Source organism: Oryctolagus cuniculus, chromosome X (assembly GCF_051225735.1).
Source record: "Oryctolagus cuniculus isolate XC-2025 breed Fujian yellow rabbit chromosome X, ASM5122573v1, whole genome shotgun sequence".
Lineage (NCBI taxonomy): Eukaryota > Metazoa > Chordata > Mammalia > Lagomorpha > Leporidae > Oryctolagus > Oryctolagus cuniculus.
In genome coordinates this window covers 37,640,053-37,659,744 of record NC_142888.1, presented here as the reverse complement: position 1 = coordinate 37,659,744, position 19,692 = coordinate 37,640,053, and the positions used below count along the sequence as shown (strand labels likewise).

General features: G+C 44.0%; 1 protein-coding gene across 2 annotated transcripts in view; it reads left to right on the top strand.

The window, feature by feature from the left end:
* The window catches only part of FAM120C (family with sequence similarity 120 member C), a 111,694-nt gene extending 92,243 nt beyond the window's left edge, over positions 1 to 19,451 (top strand). For both annotated transcript variants that reach the window (XM_002720026.6, XM_089324764.1), the window contains exons 11-16: positions 4,801 to 4,915; positions 9,288 to 9,497; positions 10,737 to 10,938; positions 12,967 to 13,105; positions 13,456 to 13,513; positions 18,871 to 19,451. In XM_002720026.6, coding sequence (XP_002720072.3) covers positions 4,801 to 4,915; positions 9,288 to 9,497; positions 10,737 to 10,938; positions 12,967 to 13,105; positions 13,456 to 13,513; positions 18,871 to 19,125 — 979 coding nt within the window. In that variant the 3' untranslated portion in view covers positions 19,126 to 19,451. The remainder of the gene's footprint in view (positions 1 to 4,800; positions 4,916 to 9,287; positions 9,498 to 10,736; positions 10,939 to 12,966; positions 13,106 to 13,455; positions 13,514 to 18,870) is intronic.
* The last annotated feature ends 241 nt before the right edge of the window (positions 19,452 to 19,692 follow it).

Genomic DNA, 19,692 nt, shown 5'->3' with positions numbered 1-19,692 from the left:
GAGAATGAATTTGAACTTTTGTTACCAGAATAAAATTGTAAATATTATTTAAAATTGAAAAAAATTGAGGACAGACATTGTGGCATAGCTGGTTAAGCTGCCACTTTTAATGCCTGCAACCCGTATTGGAGAGCTGCTCCACTTCTGATCCAGGTCTGTGCTAATCCAACTGGGAAGGCAGTAAATGATGGCCCAAGTGCCTTGCTGGGATCTTAAGCCTGAGACTAGCCCCTGACCAGCAGGGGGCAGTACAAGCACTCCCCGACAAGGCGAACGGGAGAGGTAAGGTCAACGGGTCAAGCACACCACAGCAAGAACCCGTGAGTTCTGTCGAAGCAGGAACCACTTTATTGAGGAAGTGTACAGGCTTATAAAGCTTATGAAGGACATGCACAGTAGAGGAGCCAATCAGTGAAAAGGTCACGCAGGCACCGGTGGACCACGCACAGGGGCACCTTAAGCGAGGTATAGGGATCACGCACTGTCCACGTGTCCGGAACTAAATCGGACCTATCCCTGCAGGTGGTCCAATCTCGCGCTGATTAACCGCAGACATGCCCCCTGATCATCTGCCAGGCGCCATGTTGTTAGGGACTATTTTATGCAATGCCCAATAGTGCTTGGGCCCCTGCCACCCATGCGGGAAACCTGGATGGAGTTCTTGGCTCCTAGCTTTAGCCTGTTGCACCCTTAACTATTTTGGCCATTTGGGAGTAAACTAGCAGATGGAAGATTCTCTCTCTCTCTCTCTCTCTCTCTCTTTCTCTCTCTTTCTCTCTCTTTCTCTCTCTTTCCCTCCCTCCCTCCCTCCATCCCTCTGCCTTTCAATAAATATTTTTAAAAATGAAGTTGAGGGGCCAGCATTGTGGCAAAGCCACTGCCTGTGATGCTGGCATTCCATATGGGTGCCAGTTGGCGTCCCACTGCTCCGCTTCTGATCCAGCTCCATTCTAGTGGTCTGGAGAAAGCAGTGGGAGATAGCCCAAGTGCTTGGGCCCCTGCCACCCACGTACAAGACCCAGATGAAGCTCTTGGCTTCCGTCTTCAGCTTGGGCCAGCTCCTGCCAATGAGGCCATCTTGGGGATGAACCAGCAGATGGAAAATCTCTGTCTCTCCATGTCTCTCTGTAATTCTTTCAAGTTTATAAATAAATCTTTTTTTAAAAAAAAGATGTTACATAAAAGGGGAAACTACTAAATATTAAAGCATATCTAAAACTTAAGTCAGTATAGGTCTGATGTGAGAAATAAGCATAAAGTGATTAGGATGGAAACAAATCTTTGTATATGTGAGAGTTTAATATATGATTGAAGGAGATCTTTACCAAATAGTAAAGGAAGGCTTTTAGCATAGTTGAAAGAGTTACAAATGGTGATCAAGAATGCCTGCTGAGCCCTTGCTTTTTCTCTTTTGCTTATAAACTTTGGAGATGTAGGTAGTATTATGCCATTCTAGAGATGAACAAACTAAATCCCCAGAGGTTAAAGCAATTGCCCAGAATCACAGAAAAGGAGTAGTGGCACCTGGGTTAGAACTAAGTTTGCCTCCAAGTTTGTATTCTTTTCCACTACATTCTGTGTATATGAAGTTCCTGGCAATGTGTCTAAAATATCAGAGGCATTTAGGAAATGTTATTCACATGAGTAACTTATAGTTTGCCAAATAGAATAGAATATACTTATATATGATGTTAAATAATATAACTATCAATAGTGATGATAAAGATGCTATCTTGGCCGGCACCGGCACACCGGGTTCTAGTCCCGGTCGGGGCGCCGGATTCTTTCCCGGTTGCCCCTCTTCCAGGCCAGCTCTCTGCTGTGGCCAGGGAGTGCAGTGGAGGATGGCCCAGGTGCTTGGGCCCTGCACCCCATGGGAGACCAGGAGAAGCACCTGGCTCCTGCCTTTGGATCAGTGCGGTGCACCGGCTGCAGCGTGCCAGCCGTGGTGGCCATTGGAGGGTGAACCAACGACAAAAGGAAGACCTTTCTCTCTGTCTCTCTCTCTCACTGTCCACTCTGCCTGTCAAAAAAAAAAAATGCTCTCTTGTTGTTGAGATGAAGGAAGTTCTTTGGGAAATAAGCAATGATGTAATTTTCCCAGAGAAAATCCCTAATGAAATCATATACTTCGAAGCACCAATGATTACTGATTGATTCAATTGTTATTTAGTGCTGTCCCATTTCTGAGCCCTTCAGTCCTCTGAGTCATTGTACCGTATACTCTGTATCTCATGATTCCTTCATTCATGACTAGCTGAATAGCAGTATCAGCCCAAATATGAAGCTAACAATCCCGGGGAGTCTCTGGGCATGGACTGATTTGCTCAGCAAACGTTTGTTGAGCACCCACTCTGTACTTTCTAAGCCTGAGGGATATATAAAGTTGCAAGTTAACATGAAAGTATAAACCAAACCAAACAAAAAGCTCCAATTCTTAGTAAATTAAATGCCCCAGCCTCAGGCCGGCACTGTGGTGTAGTGGATAAAGCCACCATCTGCAGTGCTGGTATCCCATATGGGTACTGGTTCGAGACCTGGCTGCTCCACTTCTAATGCAGCTCTCTGCTATGGCCTGGGAAAGCAGTAGAAGATAGCCTAAGTTCTTGGGCCCCTGCTAGCCATGTGGGAGACCCAGAAGAAGCTCCTGGCTCCTGGCTTTGGATTGGCTCAGCTCCAGCCATTGCAGCCATTTGGGGAGTGAACCAACGGAAGGAAGACTTCTCTCTCTCTCTCTCTCTCTCCCCCTCCCCCTCCCTCCCTCCCTCCATCCATCTGCCTCTCTGTAACTCTGCCTTTCAAATAACATAAATAATTCTTTTTTTTTAAATGTTCCTTCCTCTATGGCACTCTCTGATTCCTTCAGGCACATGACCCCTCTCTCCTTAGAGCACGCAGAACAATCTGTATAAACATACCCCTTGTGTTGTTTTAGTCTTTGTGTAAACTTGACTCCTTTAAGGAGCTCCTATAGGCCAATCTTTCTTGCACAGTAGGAAGGACGTGACTGATATGATTGTGCTTTGGAGGAGTTGTTGTTGAGGTTTGTTTTGTTTTTCTTCTGTTTGTTTTGACATGGCCTGACTGCTGCATTTAGTCACTCATCCAATAAACATTTACTGATAACTACTGAAATGTCATGTACTGTGCTAAGATAGTTCATGATAAGTAAGGAATTTCAAACAAGGACAAACAATTTCATACAAGTTTCCATACCTCACGGGAACTCACACTGGGACTTGAAAAGAATATGTTGGCTTTGTACGACTTCAGTCAAGCATTTAAACCTCTCTCTGTCTGTAACTCGACCTTTCAAATAAATAAAAATCTTTAAAAAGAATAAAGAAGCAGTGGGACTTGTTGGCATTTTCAGACTCATCCTAGAACTCAGAGAAATAATAATTGGTCTTGAAAGTTATGGTTATAAGACTACCCATGCTGTTGTGATCATTCCAAGGGAGAAAATGGGAGCTCAGAGAAGTTTCTAGGTCACACAGCTAGTGAACGGCAAGTTATTGATTCTAAACCAGGCTGTCTGGCAGCAGAATCCAAGCCCTCTCTAGGGTACCACACTACCTATTTGTAGTAGTAACTGGACTGGAGTCCCCAGGAACCCATCTCATGTGCCACTCAGAAGATACGATCACTTGCTTCAAATGCCAGTGTCTGAAATCATTCATAGCTCCAATAATTATATATGATCATTATGTTGTGGGCCATCAGTTAGCTAAGGATACAGACTTCGTATTTCTCATTCTCTCTCCCTCTCTTACTCCCTCCCTCTCTTTTGTCCCCTCCTCCCTTCTCTCCTGCCCTCCCTTCTTCTCCCTGTCTTTTCCTTTCTTCTGATTTCTGTATTCTTAGTTTCTAGAACAGTATGGCATATTTAGTTTCTGAACATGCAAGTACTCACCAGTGAATACCTATTTATTTACTTAGTGGATTTTCTGTCTTAGAGAATGGCCCCATCCTACCCAACCACGTGCCCAAGCCTCAATTCCAGGAGACTTTGCTCTTCCCTTCTCATCACTCCCTTCTCATAAAAGTCTTGTGAATTTATCTCCTTTATAGGTCTTATCCTTGTCCCTGGTCCTGCTCATCCCCTTAGCCAGTATGTTTGTTCAGTCCCTCTTTGACCTCAATTTGCTGCTGTTGCCTCCCAACTGGTATGCATGCCTCCTGTCTCTTCTCCTCTGAGCCAGGAAGTATCAAACCAGTCTATATCACTCTTCTCCTGAGAATCTTTAAATATTTCCCTACAACTTCGGGATTCAGGTGGAAATTTCATAATCCTGTTTTGACATCCTTCATGAACTAGCCTATTTCTAATCTCACCTCTTGTCACACCAAACATGTTTAGTTCCAGTAATATGGGACCTGGTGCATTGTGCTGAGCCAAAGTTCCATGCCTTCACACATATTCTCCCTTAACCTAGAACATTCCTTCCCCACCTTTTTTTCTTACTAAATCCTATAGACCTTTTCAAACTCAGATCCTGCTGACTTTGGTCAGTATGCCTCCCCTTGCACTTAAAAGTCATGGCCCTCTTATGTGCTCTCATAGACTCCTCTGCCTTATCCCATCTTGGTATTTAGCATGAAGTCCAGGTACTGATGTATGTGCCTATCTCATTTACCACCATGACTGCATATAACCACAGGTAATAATTCTTTTACTTCACTCAGTTGAAATTGTCAAAACCTAGCCTAAAATCTGACCTGCTATAGGTTCTTAGCTCAGTATTTATGACATGAATAAGTGAGCTTTTGTGGCCTAATGATGATGCTTTTCTTTTCTAGGTACATGATTCAGTGGCCTGGTGGCCGAATCCTGCATCGCCATGAGCTCGACACCTTCCTTGCCCAGGCAGTGTCAACCCAGCTTTACGAACCAGATCAACTCCAAGAACTCAAGGTAAGTCGATCAACCCTCATTTATATTCTTTATTTTGTGAGCTCATGGGTCTACTTTAGGAGTTTTTTTTTTCTGGAGCTGAGGAGAAGAGTAAGTTCTACAGCTAAATGTATGATTTACTTTAGCTAAATATGTATGTCTGTTAATGAAACCAAGAGGCACCTGATAGATTGTCCCATAATCATGGGTGGAAATGGACAGAAAAAGTGGATATCATGCAAGACAAATAAATCATGGCCCATAGACTTCAGTAAGGTTTCTGTTCTTACAAGATATCCTACAGGGTCCTTGTCCTAATGTCTCCTGCTTGTCTCTAAGTAAATGATCACAGTGCCTCCTTTTAATAATCCATGTTGGGTATTAAGAGAAAATATAAAAAAGCATAAGGAAGAAAATAAATCTGCCATGTAGTGGAAGGCAGTAGAACACAGTGATAAACACATTTGCATAGATTTTAAATTTTTGCACCAAAATAAACTTTTCATTTTTTTCTACAAATACTTTGAAGTACCCTTGCAGAATTTGAATCCTGGCTTCATAACCTCCTAGTTATGTGACCTTGGGCGGGTTACTTAACTGCTCTAGCTTCATTGTCCTTACTTGTAGGATTGAGAGTAGTAAGTAAAATAATCCATTCCTTGCATATTTTACGTACTTAGTACTCAATAAATATTAGCTATTAATGCAGGACACTCCTCCCCTAACTTTAGCTAGTAGCCAAGTTGCTTTGAGGCCCTAATAAGACTTGCAAAATTTTAATTTATGTGAAGTCAACTAAGGGAAAGATAAAATAGTACTAGACAAATAATGAATGGTTCCTTTCTGCAGTAAATGTAATATTGCTTGGTCCTAGAGCAGCTATTGATTCCAGACCACACCAAGTAGGGGCCCTATAAATACTTTCTTATTGAAGCATCAATACCTGCTGCAGGACCAATTTCAGATAACCGCCATGGAGGAAACATCAGTGTTTTCTTCCAGACTCTTGCCATGTATTTCTTACATAGTTGAAATATTGTTTGTGTAATTGTGTACACCCAGCCCTCTGTACCTGTGAGTTCCACATCCACAAATTCATCCAACCCTGGATCAGAATTACTCAGGGAAAAAAACTACATCTTGGGTTGGGTGTTGTGGCATAGCAGGTTAAACTATCGCTTGGAATGCCTGCATCCTATTATCAAAGTGCCTGATTTGAGTCCCAGCTTGGCTTCTGATCCAGCTTCCTGCTATTCCACATCCTGGGAGGCAGCAGATGATGGATCAAGTACTTGAGTTCTTGCCATCCACGTGCGAGACCTAGATGGAGTTTCAGGCTCCTGGTCCAGCCATGGCTGTTGCAGGCATTTAGGAGATGGACCAGCAAAGGAAGATCTTGTGTGTGTGTGTGTGTGTGTGTGTGTGTGTATGCCTCTCTCTCTCACTGTCTTACTCACTACGCCTTTCAAATACATTATTTTTAACGATGGTGTCTGTACTGAACATATACAGACTTCTTTTATCATTATTCCCTAAACAATACAATAAAATGACTACTAACATAGCATTTACGTTGTGTTAGAAATAATACAGTAATTTGGAGATGATCTAAAGGGTATGGGAGAGGGCCAGCGCCGTGGCTCACTTGGTTAATCCTCCGCCTGTGGTGCCGGCATCCCATATGGGCACCCGGTTCTAGTCCCGGTTGCTCCTCTTCCAGTCCAGCTCTCTGCTGTGGCCCGGGAGTGCAGTGGAGGATGGCCCAAGTGCTTGGGCCCTGCACCCGCATGGGAGACCAGGAGGAAGCACCTGGCTCCTGGCTTCGGATCGGCGCAGCGTCGGCCGTGGCAGCCATTTGGGGAGTGAACCAACGGAAGGAAGACCTTTCTTTCTGTCTCTTTCTCTCTCACTGTCTATAACTCTACCTGTCAAATAAATAAATAAATAAAGGGTATGGGAGGATGTGCAGAGGCTATATGCAAATACTATACCATGCTTTATAAGGGACTTGAGCATCAGTGGATTTTGATATCTAAAGAGGGGGTCTTGGAACCAAATCTTCCATGGGTACTAAAGGAAGACTGTATAACAGGTTTTTTTCACTTAACATCACCTGTATTTCCTATGTCTCAAAAAATTTAGTAAAATCCTATCATATGGGTATATCATTTAATTATTTAGATTGTTTCCTCTTTTCCCATGTAATATTATAATTAGCATCTTTATGCATAAAGCTTTATTTACATTTCTGTTTCTTTAGAATAAATATTTTTCTTCTTAAAATATTTTTATTTATTTTATTTATTTGAGAGGCAGAGAGAGAGAGAGAGAGAGAGCGAGCTCCCATCTGCTGGTTTACTCCCCAAATGCCTAAAACAGCCAGGTCTGGGCTGAGGCCAAAGATTAGAGCCAAGAACTCAATCCAAGTCTCCCACACAGGTGGCAAGACCCCAACTACGTGGCCATTACTGCTGTCACTGAGATTGTGCATTAGCAGAATCTCCAGAGAGCAGAGCTGGGCATCGAACCCAGGCACTCAGACAGGGGACACAGGGCTCCCAAGTGGCATCTTAACTGCTAGACCAAGCATCTGCTCTAGAATAGACTTTTTTAAAGATGTATTTATTTATTTGAAAGTCAGAGTTACACAGAGAGAGAAGGAGAGGCAGAGAGAGAGAGAGACAGACAGACAGACAGAGAGGTCTTCCATCCACTGGTTCACTCCCCAGTTGGCTGCAACGGCCGGAGCTGCGCCATTCTGAAGCCAGGAGCCAGGAGCTTCTTCTGGTCTCCCACGCAGGTGCAGGGGCCCAAGGACTTGGGCCATCTTCTACTGCCTTCCCAGGCCATAGCAGAGAGCTGGATCAGAAGTGGAGCAGCTGGGACTCAAACCGGTGTCCATATAGGATTCCGGCACTGCAGGTGGCAGCTTTACCCCCCTACACCACAGCGCTGGCCCCTAGAATAGACTTTTAAAAGTAGAATTTCTGAGTCAAGTATGAACATTTTCAAGATTCTTGATATGTGTTGCTTAATTGTAATGTATGTTCCTTGTCAGCTTTATGAGTACCCATTTACTTTACTGCATACTCATCAATATTGAGTGTTGTTTCAATCTTTGGTTTTTTAATTTTTCCTAATTTGACAGGCAGGAGAAAGGTATCTTCAGTTCTTCTCTTTTTTTTTTTTTTTCATCTCAGTATGATTTTTATTAATGAAGTTTCAGTTTCCGTTCATATCTTTAGGTGCGTCCTTATTTTACACAAATGAATATAGCGTTTATGTGCCTAATATAATTAACATGCAGAAAAATATCTGTGTTTTGCTGTCAGTTTGTGGTTTGAAAGTGCTGATGAGCACAGCGTTACCAATTTTGCAGAGACAGAGAACTTGAAACAGAATGAATCTGTTAAGATGGAGTTCCCCGAAAGGGACAGTTTAACTGATGGCCTAGGGAGTGTCTTTTTTTTTTTTTTTTTTTTTTTGACAGGCAGAGTGGACAGTGAGAGAGAGAGACAGAGAGAAAGGTCTTCCTTTGCTGTTGGTTCACCCTCCAATGGCTGCCACGGCCGGCGCGCTGTAGCCGGTGCACCGCGCAGATCTGAAGGCAGGAGCCAGGTACTTCTCCTGGTCTCCCATGGGGTACAGGGCCCAAGCACTTGTGCCATCTTCCACTGCACTCCCGGGCCATAGCAGAGAGCTGGCCTGGAAGAGGGGCAACCGGGATAGAATCCGGCGCCCCAATCGGGATTAGAACCCGGTGTGCCGGCGCCACAGGCGGAGGATTAGCCTAGTGAGCCATGGCGCCAGCGGGAGTGTCTTTCAAATCATCTCAGACGGTATGGGGGGGGGGGGAGCCATTGTAACCCATGAGTCGTACTTTGGAAATTTATATTCATTAAATAAAAGATAAAAAAAAAATCATCTCAGAGAAAAGCATGGACAGAAGCTGTGTGTGCACTCCCATGGCTATATTAAAGGGCAACATATTCAGAGTTAACTGGGAGAATCAGCATGGAGGAAGAAGAGTAAATGTAGTCAATCATTGTACAGATTGAGTATCCCTTTTCTGTAAAAGCTTGGGACCAGAAATGTTTTGGATTTCAATTTTTTGGGGGGATTTTAGAATATTTCCATATATTTTATAATTTGATATCCTGGGGTTGGAACCTAAGTCTAAACACAGAATTCATTTATGTTTCATATATACTTTGTGTACCTACCCTGACAATGATTGTATGTAATGATTTTAATGTGCCTACATTTTGTTTACAATCTTCCACTCTGGTGTCACGTGAGTGCCCAAAAAGTTCCAGATTTTGAAGCATTTCAGCATTTCAGATGCTCAACTTGCAGCTTGTTACTAGTAATTTTTCCTCTGTGGTTGTTTCAGATTGAGAAACTGGATGCCCGAGGGATTCAACTTGCTGCTCTGTTCATGAGTGGAGTCGACACAGCTCTGTTTGCTAATGATGCCTGTGGCCAACCAGTCCCTTGGGAGCACTGCTGCCCCTGGATTTACTTCGATGGCAAGTTGTTCCAGAGCAAGCTCATTAAAGCAGGCCGAGATCGCGTATCCCTGGTCGAGCTCTGTGATGGCCAGGTACCAGCCTGTCGGGCAGCAGCTAAGGCCTATCTGGGATCTACTGTGGGGATAAATGGGCCGGGATGGGAAGGGAGCAGAGACCTCAGGGAAAGAGGGAGCAGAAGTGGGAGAATGTGTCTGCCCCTCCCCTAAGCTAGCCAGTGCGGTCCCAACAGCCTGAAGTCTGAATTATACATGTTATAACAGTGTATGTTGGAAAAAGTTGTGAGGAGATGAAAGGGTTCATATCCCCCTCTCTTTTGGGGCTATACTTGTTCCCCATGCAATACTCAGTTATACTTTATGCCTTTCCTCCAACTCTTGGGATTTCATTTCCCTTATTTTCAAAAACTGTTAAGTCACTTTTGCAATGATGCTTGTTTTATTGAACTGTGTTTAGAAATGGAAGAGGATAGTCAAGTGGATGACAGGGTAGAAGCAGGTTCTTTTGCAATGAAACCTTGGGCAAGGTGAAGGCAGGCAAGGAGAAGGGAACCTTCCTTATTCCTTTATCTATCTGGGGGGGGGGTGGGCTGAGGGACTAGGGCAGGGGTCGGCAAACTACCCAGCCTGTCCCCTGTGTTTTTATTTTTTAAATACCACTCATCCCAATTTTGTTAAAAAAAAACTTTATTGGAACACAAGTATATTCATTCACTTACACTGCTTTCATGCTATAATGGCAGACAATATGGCCCATTAAGCCTAAAATATTTACTATTTCACCCTTTTCAGAAGAAGTTTGCTGACCTCTGGACTAGAGGTATGGACTTACCCTGGACAAGAACTCAGGGTCTTCAATCCTGGGTATGGGGAAAACGGTTAAAAGGCTTTGTGTATATCAGGTTTTCTCTCTCTCTCTCCCAATTCTTTTACCTCTCTCATAAAAAAAAATTCCTTCATCTGTTGCTGACTGTGTACTATAGATCCTCAGGAAATCCATATTGTTATGTTTGCCTTCCTTGGCCTAGTCAATGTGCCTCGCAAGGCCACGGTCACAACTGATATGACTGTTGCGCGGTCTCATGCGACGACTGGGGGATTTAGTGCCAAACAGACTTCCTGAGTGTGCAGCCTGACCCATTTACCTCCAGGCTTCAAATTCCCTTAATACAATTGTGAATTGTAATTCAATTGTAATACAATTGGAAATACAATTGTGAGACTGTACCTAGAATGCTCCGTACTGTGCCTTGAAACATGGGAGAGGTTCAAAAAAGTGGTAGTCGCTATGATTATTCTGTTCCTCTTTTGAAGGCTGACCTGGCAACCAAAGTGGAAAAGATGAGACAGAGTATCCTTGAAGGAATCAACATGAATCATCCGCCACCTTCTGCTCTACTTCCATCACCTACTTTTGTGCCTCCCATGGTGCCCCCTCTCTACCCTGTTTCACTTTATTCCCGAGCCATGGGCTCAATGCCACCTCACCCTCAAGGAAGGAGCCGGGGGTTTGCAGGTCAGTACCTAAGAACAAGATATTTGCCATCCTCCATTTATTTGATAAGAACCCCCGGAGTCATTATTACCAGTTACGGAATCAATAGATTCACGTGTGTCTCATCTCATTTTACTTTCCGTGCCATGTTGTGATAGGCTGACAATAGCTGACTGAGATGGAGGGTGATAGCCTGCAGAAAAAAGAAGTCCATTGGATCCCCAGTCCACTGTCCGTAGAGATTTTTTTGGTTCCCAGGAATTTGCTTCTCACCAACGAAACTCATGCAGTGACTGATATGGAAACCAGGAATGACTTTATTAAGATCTATCACTAATATGACTCATATCTTCTTGGTTACTGTTAATTTATTCATTCTCTATAGGCAGATGCACACAGGAGCTTGCAAGCGGAGCAACGGGAGTAGATGGCCCAGCATTGATAACTCCCCGGTCCCAGGTCTACTCTGGGAGTAGATCTGACCTGTTTCTCTTTCTTAAGCTCCAGAAGCATGGAGAGAAAGAATTCACCATGCATGCCCCTCAAAGGGTTGCAGTGCAGTGGGGGAAACACATGCATGCACATAAAGACATGTACATGTATAAGGGGTCTTCAAAAATTTCATGGAAAATGCATGTTTTGAAAAAAAAAATCTATGTGTGGATTTCCAAAAGATTTTGCACCACAATAAGCTTACCTTTTAATTCCATTTTTGTACAAACTTGCTGAAGTACCCCTGTACATGCATATACCTACATACATGTATAAATTGTGGTGACACCTGAGCTGCCCCTTACAGGTGACTAGACAGTAATGCTTAGGTAACTCAGATACTGAACCTGAAAATCTAACCAACCTGTCCCTGATAAAACAGTGTATTTCGGTGGGGAATTTTAACATGAAATAGCAGGTTTCTGTATTATTGCTGTGAATGAAGGTGTTTCTTGTCTGCTGTTCCTTGCTTCAACGATAGTAAAGCTGGAATTTGAAGGTAATCTTTTAGGGTCACAAAAATTCAATATGGCTGTTTAGCTCCAGGCTGGGCTTAGATGAGCAATGTGAAAGTCAGCTCTGGTAATGCCCTCATCAGCCAGGTAATGATGAAGTCTTATAAACCCGGGAGCCACCCATTCCATCTCTTTGGAGTAACTTTGCAGATGCCTCAGTCTTGGTGTGTTGTCTTTAGTGTTTGCATCCCAGAAAACAGCCTTAAGGTCAGATTCGCAGGGAGCCCTCACACTCTCCCCAGCTACCAGCGATGCTTAGTCTCCAGTTACTGGTGGTTCGTGGGGAGCTTCTTGCCTGCCTCCTGAAAAGCTGCAATAGGATCCCAAATACAAGTCTCTCTTGTCCCTCTTAGAAATACTTCCTTGTTTCCTGGACCCTGAGTTTTACATAAATGAAAGGCTCTTTACGAAGAACTTGCTAAAATGGCTTAAGGGTCATTAACATTTGATTTCTTCCTGTAAACTCAAAGGCCTACGAGAACTCCATATTCTGTGCAAGCTTACTTCTGTGCCAAATATCAAAACTCAACTGTTCTTTGGAGTTCACACATGTAGAATTGGAGTTTCCTCTGTTTTAAGGATTGTGCTGTCTTGTCTCAAATTCATTCTGGTTTTCAATTGCTGGTATTCCCATTTTTTTTTTATCATAAAGCACTATTTAGTTTCATTATTTTCAGTTTAATTTGCTGTTTGGCTCCTTCTACAGTGTATAGTGATGTGTATTTGTACCAAATTGCTTTTGGCCTATAAATTTCCAATAACAAGATTTTAAGACAATTTGTTCTGTGAATGAATATTGAATTCCCATTATATGCCAGGCCCTGCAGCTGAGAAATGAATCACTCACACCCCACTTGCTAAAAGTGAATGTGCACTTATCTTCAGTCCCCTCCCCCCGACATTTGCTTTCATCATCACCCCTCACTGCTTATCAGAGAGACATGGAAATATAAAGAGTAAGTGGGCTATAGGGTCCTTTGTTCCCCCTCTTGTCCTACATTACACTTAGCATTCATTACTGCCATTCTTCCTTGCTTGCCAGGTCTCCATCCCATTCCAACCCAAGGAGGAAAACTAGAGATTGCCGGGATGGTGGTGGGCCAGTGGGCTGGCAGCAGATCCTCCAGGGGCCGAGGATCCTTTGGCATGCAAGTGGTGTCTGTCGGCGGGCCAGGAAGGGGGTATGTATTCAAGTGGAGTGCTCTGAGCTAGTGTCAATCAAGGAGTCCTTGGGGGATGCTCAGCTGTTGAACCCTTTTATTAAGGTAAGAGGTGTTCACTAACTCCCAGTTTGAAAGCTAGTTTTACATTTAGTTTAGCAAACATACAATCAGTGCCCTCCCTGGGATGCTGAGCAATTCAGTGTAATATAAAAATGACTGAGATAGGGGTTTGCAGTGATAACACAGAGGAGGAGCATCTAACTTAAGGAGGTCAAACTTCTTAGAGGAGGTGAATAGTTGATGAAGTAAAAATGGGGATGTCATTTTTACATGTTTCTCATGATGACTTTTTCTCCCACTTGTTAAAGGCATGGAAAAGAACAGACTGGTAGAGGAATCAAAGGACACAAAAAAGGAAATAAACAAGTAAGCATCCTTTTTTTGACATTATCTAGCTTCTGTTTGATACTCCTTGCATTTTCAGCTAAATTACAGGAGATCAGATCCGACATGGAAGCCCGAGCTGCTGCTCTGCGGAGCTTTCATACCTTCTCCAGGTATTCGCCTTCATTCCCCTGTTCTTCGGTCATCTAGCAAGGGTTTGCCTGCCCAGAACTCTTCCCACAGAGCTGCAAAGTGCCATCCTTTCCCTGCATGGGGTCATAAGTAGAAACAAGGTATCGGGTCCTGAAGACCTGTGTCTAACATGGTGTGTGTTACCTGCAGCCAGAGGAAGGCCAGCGTGAAGCCCGAGGGGCCACCAAGGATGCTTAAGGCAGTTGGTCCTTTATCTTTGCTGAGTATGGAGAGGGAGAGCATTGCTGTTCTGCTCCTGTGTTTTTTTTTAAAGATTTGTTTATTTATTATTTGTTTGAGAGGTGGAGTTACAGACAGTGAGAGGGAGAGACAGAGAGAAAGGTCTTCTGTCCACTGGTTCACTTCCCAAATGGCTGCAACGACCAGAGCTGAGCCAATCTGAAGCCAGGAGCCAGAAACTTCTTCCAGGTCTCCCACGTGGGTGCAGGGCCCAAGGACTTGGGCCATCTTCCACTGCTTTCCCAGGCCACAGCAGAGAATGGGATCAGAAGAGGAGCAGCCAGGACTAGAACCGGCGTCCATATGGGATGCCAGCACTGCAGGTGGTGGAGGATTAACCTACTGCACCACAGCGCCGGCCCCTGCTGCTGCTTTTTTAAAAATTATTTTTTGTTTTTAAAAATGTATCGCTTTATTTATTTCATTTGTGAGGCAGACAGAAAAATAGAAAGAGCTCCCATCCTCTGATTCATTCCCCCAAATGCTGGAGAGGTCGAAACTCAATCCAGGTCTCCAGCATGGGTGGCAGTGACCCACTGCTTGAGCCAACACCTGCTATCTCCCAGGGTGCACATTAGCAGGAAGCTGGAATCAGAAGCAGAGCTGGGACTCAAACTCTGATATGGAATGCCAGCACATCCTATGTGGCATATTGACTGCTATACCAAACACCTGCTTATTTTTTTTTTTAAGTTTTTTTATTTGTTTGAGAGACAGAGACAGAGAGAGAGAAGTCTTTCCTCTGCTGGTTCACTCCCCAAATGGCTGCAACAGCTGGGGCTAGGCCAATCCTAAGCCAGGAGCCAGGAGCTTCTTCCAGGTCTCCCACATGGGTACGGAGTTCCAATGACCTGGACCATCTTCCACTGCTTTCCCGGGCACATTAACAGGGAGCTGGATCAGAAGTGGAGCAGCTGGGACTCGAACCAGCACCCATATGGGATGCCAGTACTGCAGGCCACAGCTTTAACCGCTACACCACAGCACTGGCCCCCTGCTTATTCTTAAAGACTCAGAAAGGTCTTAAACTTTATTCATGGTCTTGATTAAATAGCCAGCCCCATCCCAAATTCTTGTAGTGAGCCACAATCTGGTATTGGACTAAAACTGCTGGGTTCCTCATACTGTAACAGCTCCCATTTACTTGAGTGTGTACTTTCTACTAAGCCCCCTCAACTAGATGTTTTACATGTACACTCTATTCCTAGGCAATTTTGTCAGCAGTTTCAAATCCTAAATATGTTCTCTGGCATACAGTCAGCCCTTATTGCATCCATGTTAACCACTGTTGGTTAATGTTTTCTCAAAGAATAAAAATTAGCTTTAAAGTTATTTTGAGCCAAAAATGGAACTAGAATAGTAGCATTTTACCATGTGCTCAAAAACTAGAAAGCAGTGACTTTCGGATTTTTCCAAAGCTTCTCAGCTCTTTCCAGAAGCTTCTCAGTAAGGCAGAAACAAGTGTACCTAGAATGAAAACTATCCCCTACATAGGCTCCCCTAAGAATGGTGCAGCCTGGGTGAGTGCAAGATGTGAGCATCAGGCTTACAATCTGAAAAGCCTGATCCTTTTGGCATACTTAACAGTAGATCCACCTCTCGGTGGTTGATTCACACTAACCAAGACCACAGAGATGGCTTTGTGAATAGGGCTGGGGCTAGGAAGAAAACAGAAAAAGATCAAGTTCCAATTTATAAGAAGAAGAAATAATCATCGCAATATATCGCATGCTTTCTCTTTTCCAGTCACTCTTAACAAAAACATGGGCTCATTGACACCAAATAAATACCCTGTGAGGTATTTATTACTCTCCATTTTCAGTAGGAGGAAACTGAGGGTCAGAAGAGTGAGGTATCTTGCCCCCAACTGTCTATCAAGTCAGTATCAGAATTGACATTCCAGCCCAAGTTAACTAATTCCAAAGCCCGGTTGTGGGCTGATTGCAATACAGTGTAAAAACTCTAATCGCTGGAGACAAGAGTAAGATTCAGGTCTGGCTGCTTCTAATGCACATGCTTTTAAGCATGACTGTGAGAGCTTTCTTTCTCTAATGGCAAGTTGCAAGGGAGGCCATTGCATCAGAAGCTTGCTTGGGAACATGGAGTCAGAGCAATGATATCACCTAGCGTTTATTAGTCCGTACGGTGTGCTGGAAACACACAGTGTATTTCTAAGTGCTTTGCATGCAGTGTCTCATTGAATCCTTACCAGAACCCATGGAGTAGATACTATTATTCTCTCTATTTTACAGAGGAAAAAGCAAGAGAAAACAGGGGATGGCAGGTGATCTTAAGTTTCTGGCACTATTATCTATTCTGGAGGTAACCTAGCCAAGGGAATCCCCACATTAACTTCGTAGCAAGGCGTCTAGAAAGCTGCTGCTGCTGGTCAGAGCTGCTGCTGCCTACCTTGCTGACTTTTTCTGTCCACTCACCCTTTCTCCAGAGTATGAGATAATTAGTTGTTTCACCTTGTTAAATCTTCTGACACTGTAAGTCCTGTCTCCTTAAGATTATTCCTACACCACTGAGTTTTCCATGTTCTCAAATTCTTTTTTTTAAAGAGTTTTATTTATTTATTTGACAGGTAGAGTTACAGACAGTGAGAGGGAGAGACAGAGAGAAAAGTCTTCCTTCCTTTGGTTCACTCTCCAAATGGCCGCAATGGCCGGAGCTGTGCTGATCCGAAGCCAGGAGCCAGTTGCTTCTTCCAGGTCTCCCATGCAGGTGCAGGGTCCAATCACTTGGGCCATCCTCCACTGCCTTCCCAGGCCACAGCAGAGAGCTGGACTGGAAGAGGAGCAGCCAGGACTAGAACCAGCGCCCATATGGGATGCTGGCGCTGCAGGCAGAGGATTAACCTAGCGCGCCACGGCACTGGCCCCTCTCAAATTCTTAAGTCATTTATCTACAGTGTTTCGATTTCTTTATTGACTCCCTTAGGAATCAGGTAGCTAATTCCATCCCTTGTGTGACTTTTTGCTACTTGCATCCAATTCTCATGTTCTTGGGCAGCATTTCAAAGTGACCTCCATGTGTTTTGCAGACTTTGGAGCCAAATGATTTAGCTATGACTCTCATTTTGCCAAAAATTTAACAGGTATTAGATTTCTAATATGAATTGTATCTTAGTGAACATGATAAGGCCTTGGAAGTCAAGCAGGCTAGGATACAGTCTAGCCATGCCATTGACCTTAAGCAAGCCATCTTAAGAGACAAAGTGAGAGAAGGTGAGCACTCAGATCTACTGGTTCACTCCTCAAATGCCTGAAACAGCCAGGACTGGACTGAGCATCAAAGCCGGGAGCCAAGAACTCAACCCCAGGTCTCCCACATGAGCAGCAGGAATTCAGTCACTTGAGCCATGACCACTGCTTCCCAGTATCTGCATTAGCAAGAAGCTGGGAGTGAGCAGTAGAACTGCTATAGAATTCAAGTACCCCAATACTGGACATGGGCATCTTAACCAGTGTCCAAACCAGTAACCCAAACACTCACCCCATTTTACTTTTTTGAGTGATCCTCCGTTGTCTTATCTGTAAAATGACCAACAGAATATGTGGCCATTATTAGTAGTAATAAGAAGTTGTTTTCATTCACCATTAACATTCATTGAGCGCCAACATCATGCTGCAAGGTAATACAGTTCATGTGATTGTTGTTAGTTATAAAAGATCCTGTAGAATATTACACACACACAGATCCTCTGTGGGTTTTTTTGTTTGTTTCTGTTTTTGTTTTTGTTTTTTGGCCTTTCATTTAATTGTCAGCATGGGAGAGTGTTAAAAGGCAGTTTGGTTACTACAATGAAATATCTGATACAAGCTACTCATGATGGAAAGAGAGGTTCTGGAGGTTCATGTCCACATTTGGGCAGCCCCATTGGTTGGGTGTCTGCTGAGGGTGGCAAGTGGCAGGGCAGCACGAGGGCAGAGGAAGGATCACCTGGCATGCCATGAAGCAGTGACAGCAACTGGGCCTCGCTCGGGCTTTGATAAGCAACCCTCTTGTGAGAACTGCCTTCCGAGGACACGCTCATTGAGCTGAGACCTTCCACCAGGCCCGCTTGTCAAACACCATAACTGGATTAAGTTCCTACCTTCCATTAATTTCTGACTTTGGGGTTTAATGTCCTGCCTGAATTCTGGAATCAAGTCGTGTTCCAACCATAGCAGCAAAGAGAATAGACTTTGGAAGCTGAGCAAGCCAGGGTAGAATCTTGATCCTGCCACTTCCTATCTGGGTGTCCTTGAGCAAGTCACTTTAACCTTCCCAAGCCTCAGCATCCTCATTGGTAGCTACCGTTTAGGATCCCTATGAGTAGTAGAAAAATATTAGAAAATATATTGTAAGGCTTTGGGTTTTTTTGTAAAGATTTATTTATTTATTTATTTATTTATTTATTTATTTATTTGAAAGTCAGAGTTACACAGAGAGAGGAGAGGCAGAGAGGGAGAGAGGTCTTCCATCCAATGGTTCACTCCCCAGATGGCTGCAATGGCCGCAGCTGAGCCGATCCGAAGCCAGGAGCCAGGAGCTTCTTCCAGGTCTCCCATGCGGGTGCAGGGGCCCAAGGTGTTGGGCCATCTTCTACTGTTCTCCCAGGCCACAGCAGAGAGCTGGATTGGAAGTGGAGCAGCCGGGACTAGAACCGGCGACCATATGGGATGCTGGCACCTCAGGCCAGGGCGTTAACCTGCTGCACCACAGCACTGGCCCCATAAGGCTTTGTTAAGTGGTAGCTGTGTCCTTTTTGTGTTGTTGTCACCACTGAATTTCAGTCAGATCCACCTGCTGTCACCCTTAGTTCTCAGGATGGAGTCAGAATAGATGAGGTAGCCACAAGCTTTAGCCTCTCTGGTGTTTTTGAAGAACTGAAGCCGCTTCCTTAACTAGCTTGCAGACACGCTTGGGAGGGTTGCCAGTTGGGAAATGTGATTTTCACAGAGTATCTCTGTTTTTGACAGGGTTCTTCAGATGGAATTGCTAAATCCCTGGAGCTTCATCACGGTCGATCTCGCTTACAGGTAAATGGAAACAATGGCACATTGATCAAGGAAGAGAAGAGTGATCATCGTCTTCCAGCTCCATCACAGTGTGCCTTACCCAGAGACAGCAACATGTGTAACAATGGGAACCGCTGCCTCCCCGTGAAGAATGGGGAGAAGAACCGCTTACAAGAGCAAAAGCTAGAAACTATGGCACAACGGAAAGAGGAATGACACACTGAAGATGGCTTCACCAGATTAGCAAGAGGGGAAAACCTGTACTTTTCTGATTCTAGGCCCAAGCTAGAGGAGGATATAAATGCTTACCCTAGATTTACCCAGCATTTTGATGAACTTTCCTGTTGTAACCATCTTTTCTCCCTCCCTGTCTTTTTCTGGGCTTCCCGACTTAGAACGTGGGGAAGTTCTAGTTAAAGATAATTAGCTCCTAATTCTCAAATTGAATATGTAGCACCAGCATTTTCTTTATCTCCCCTGGGAGCCTATTAAGGCAATAACTGTCAGAAATTGGATATCATTGTGCAAGCTACTGTAGGAAAATCCCAGCTTTGGTTTTCTGATTATTTACCAGGATACTCATTTAAAGACTTCTGTGATCATCTGCTGATGAGGTTTGGGGGACAGCTGTCTATGGCTTCCTGACACCTAATCCGTAGTACCCACCTCCTCCTCTCTCTCCCAACTCACTCACCCAAGAATTTTGTACCACGACCTCTAGCTCTGACCTAAAAATCAGAAAGGTAGATGTTTTCGAAGAAGGGACGTAGTACTGGTTATTTT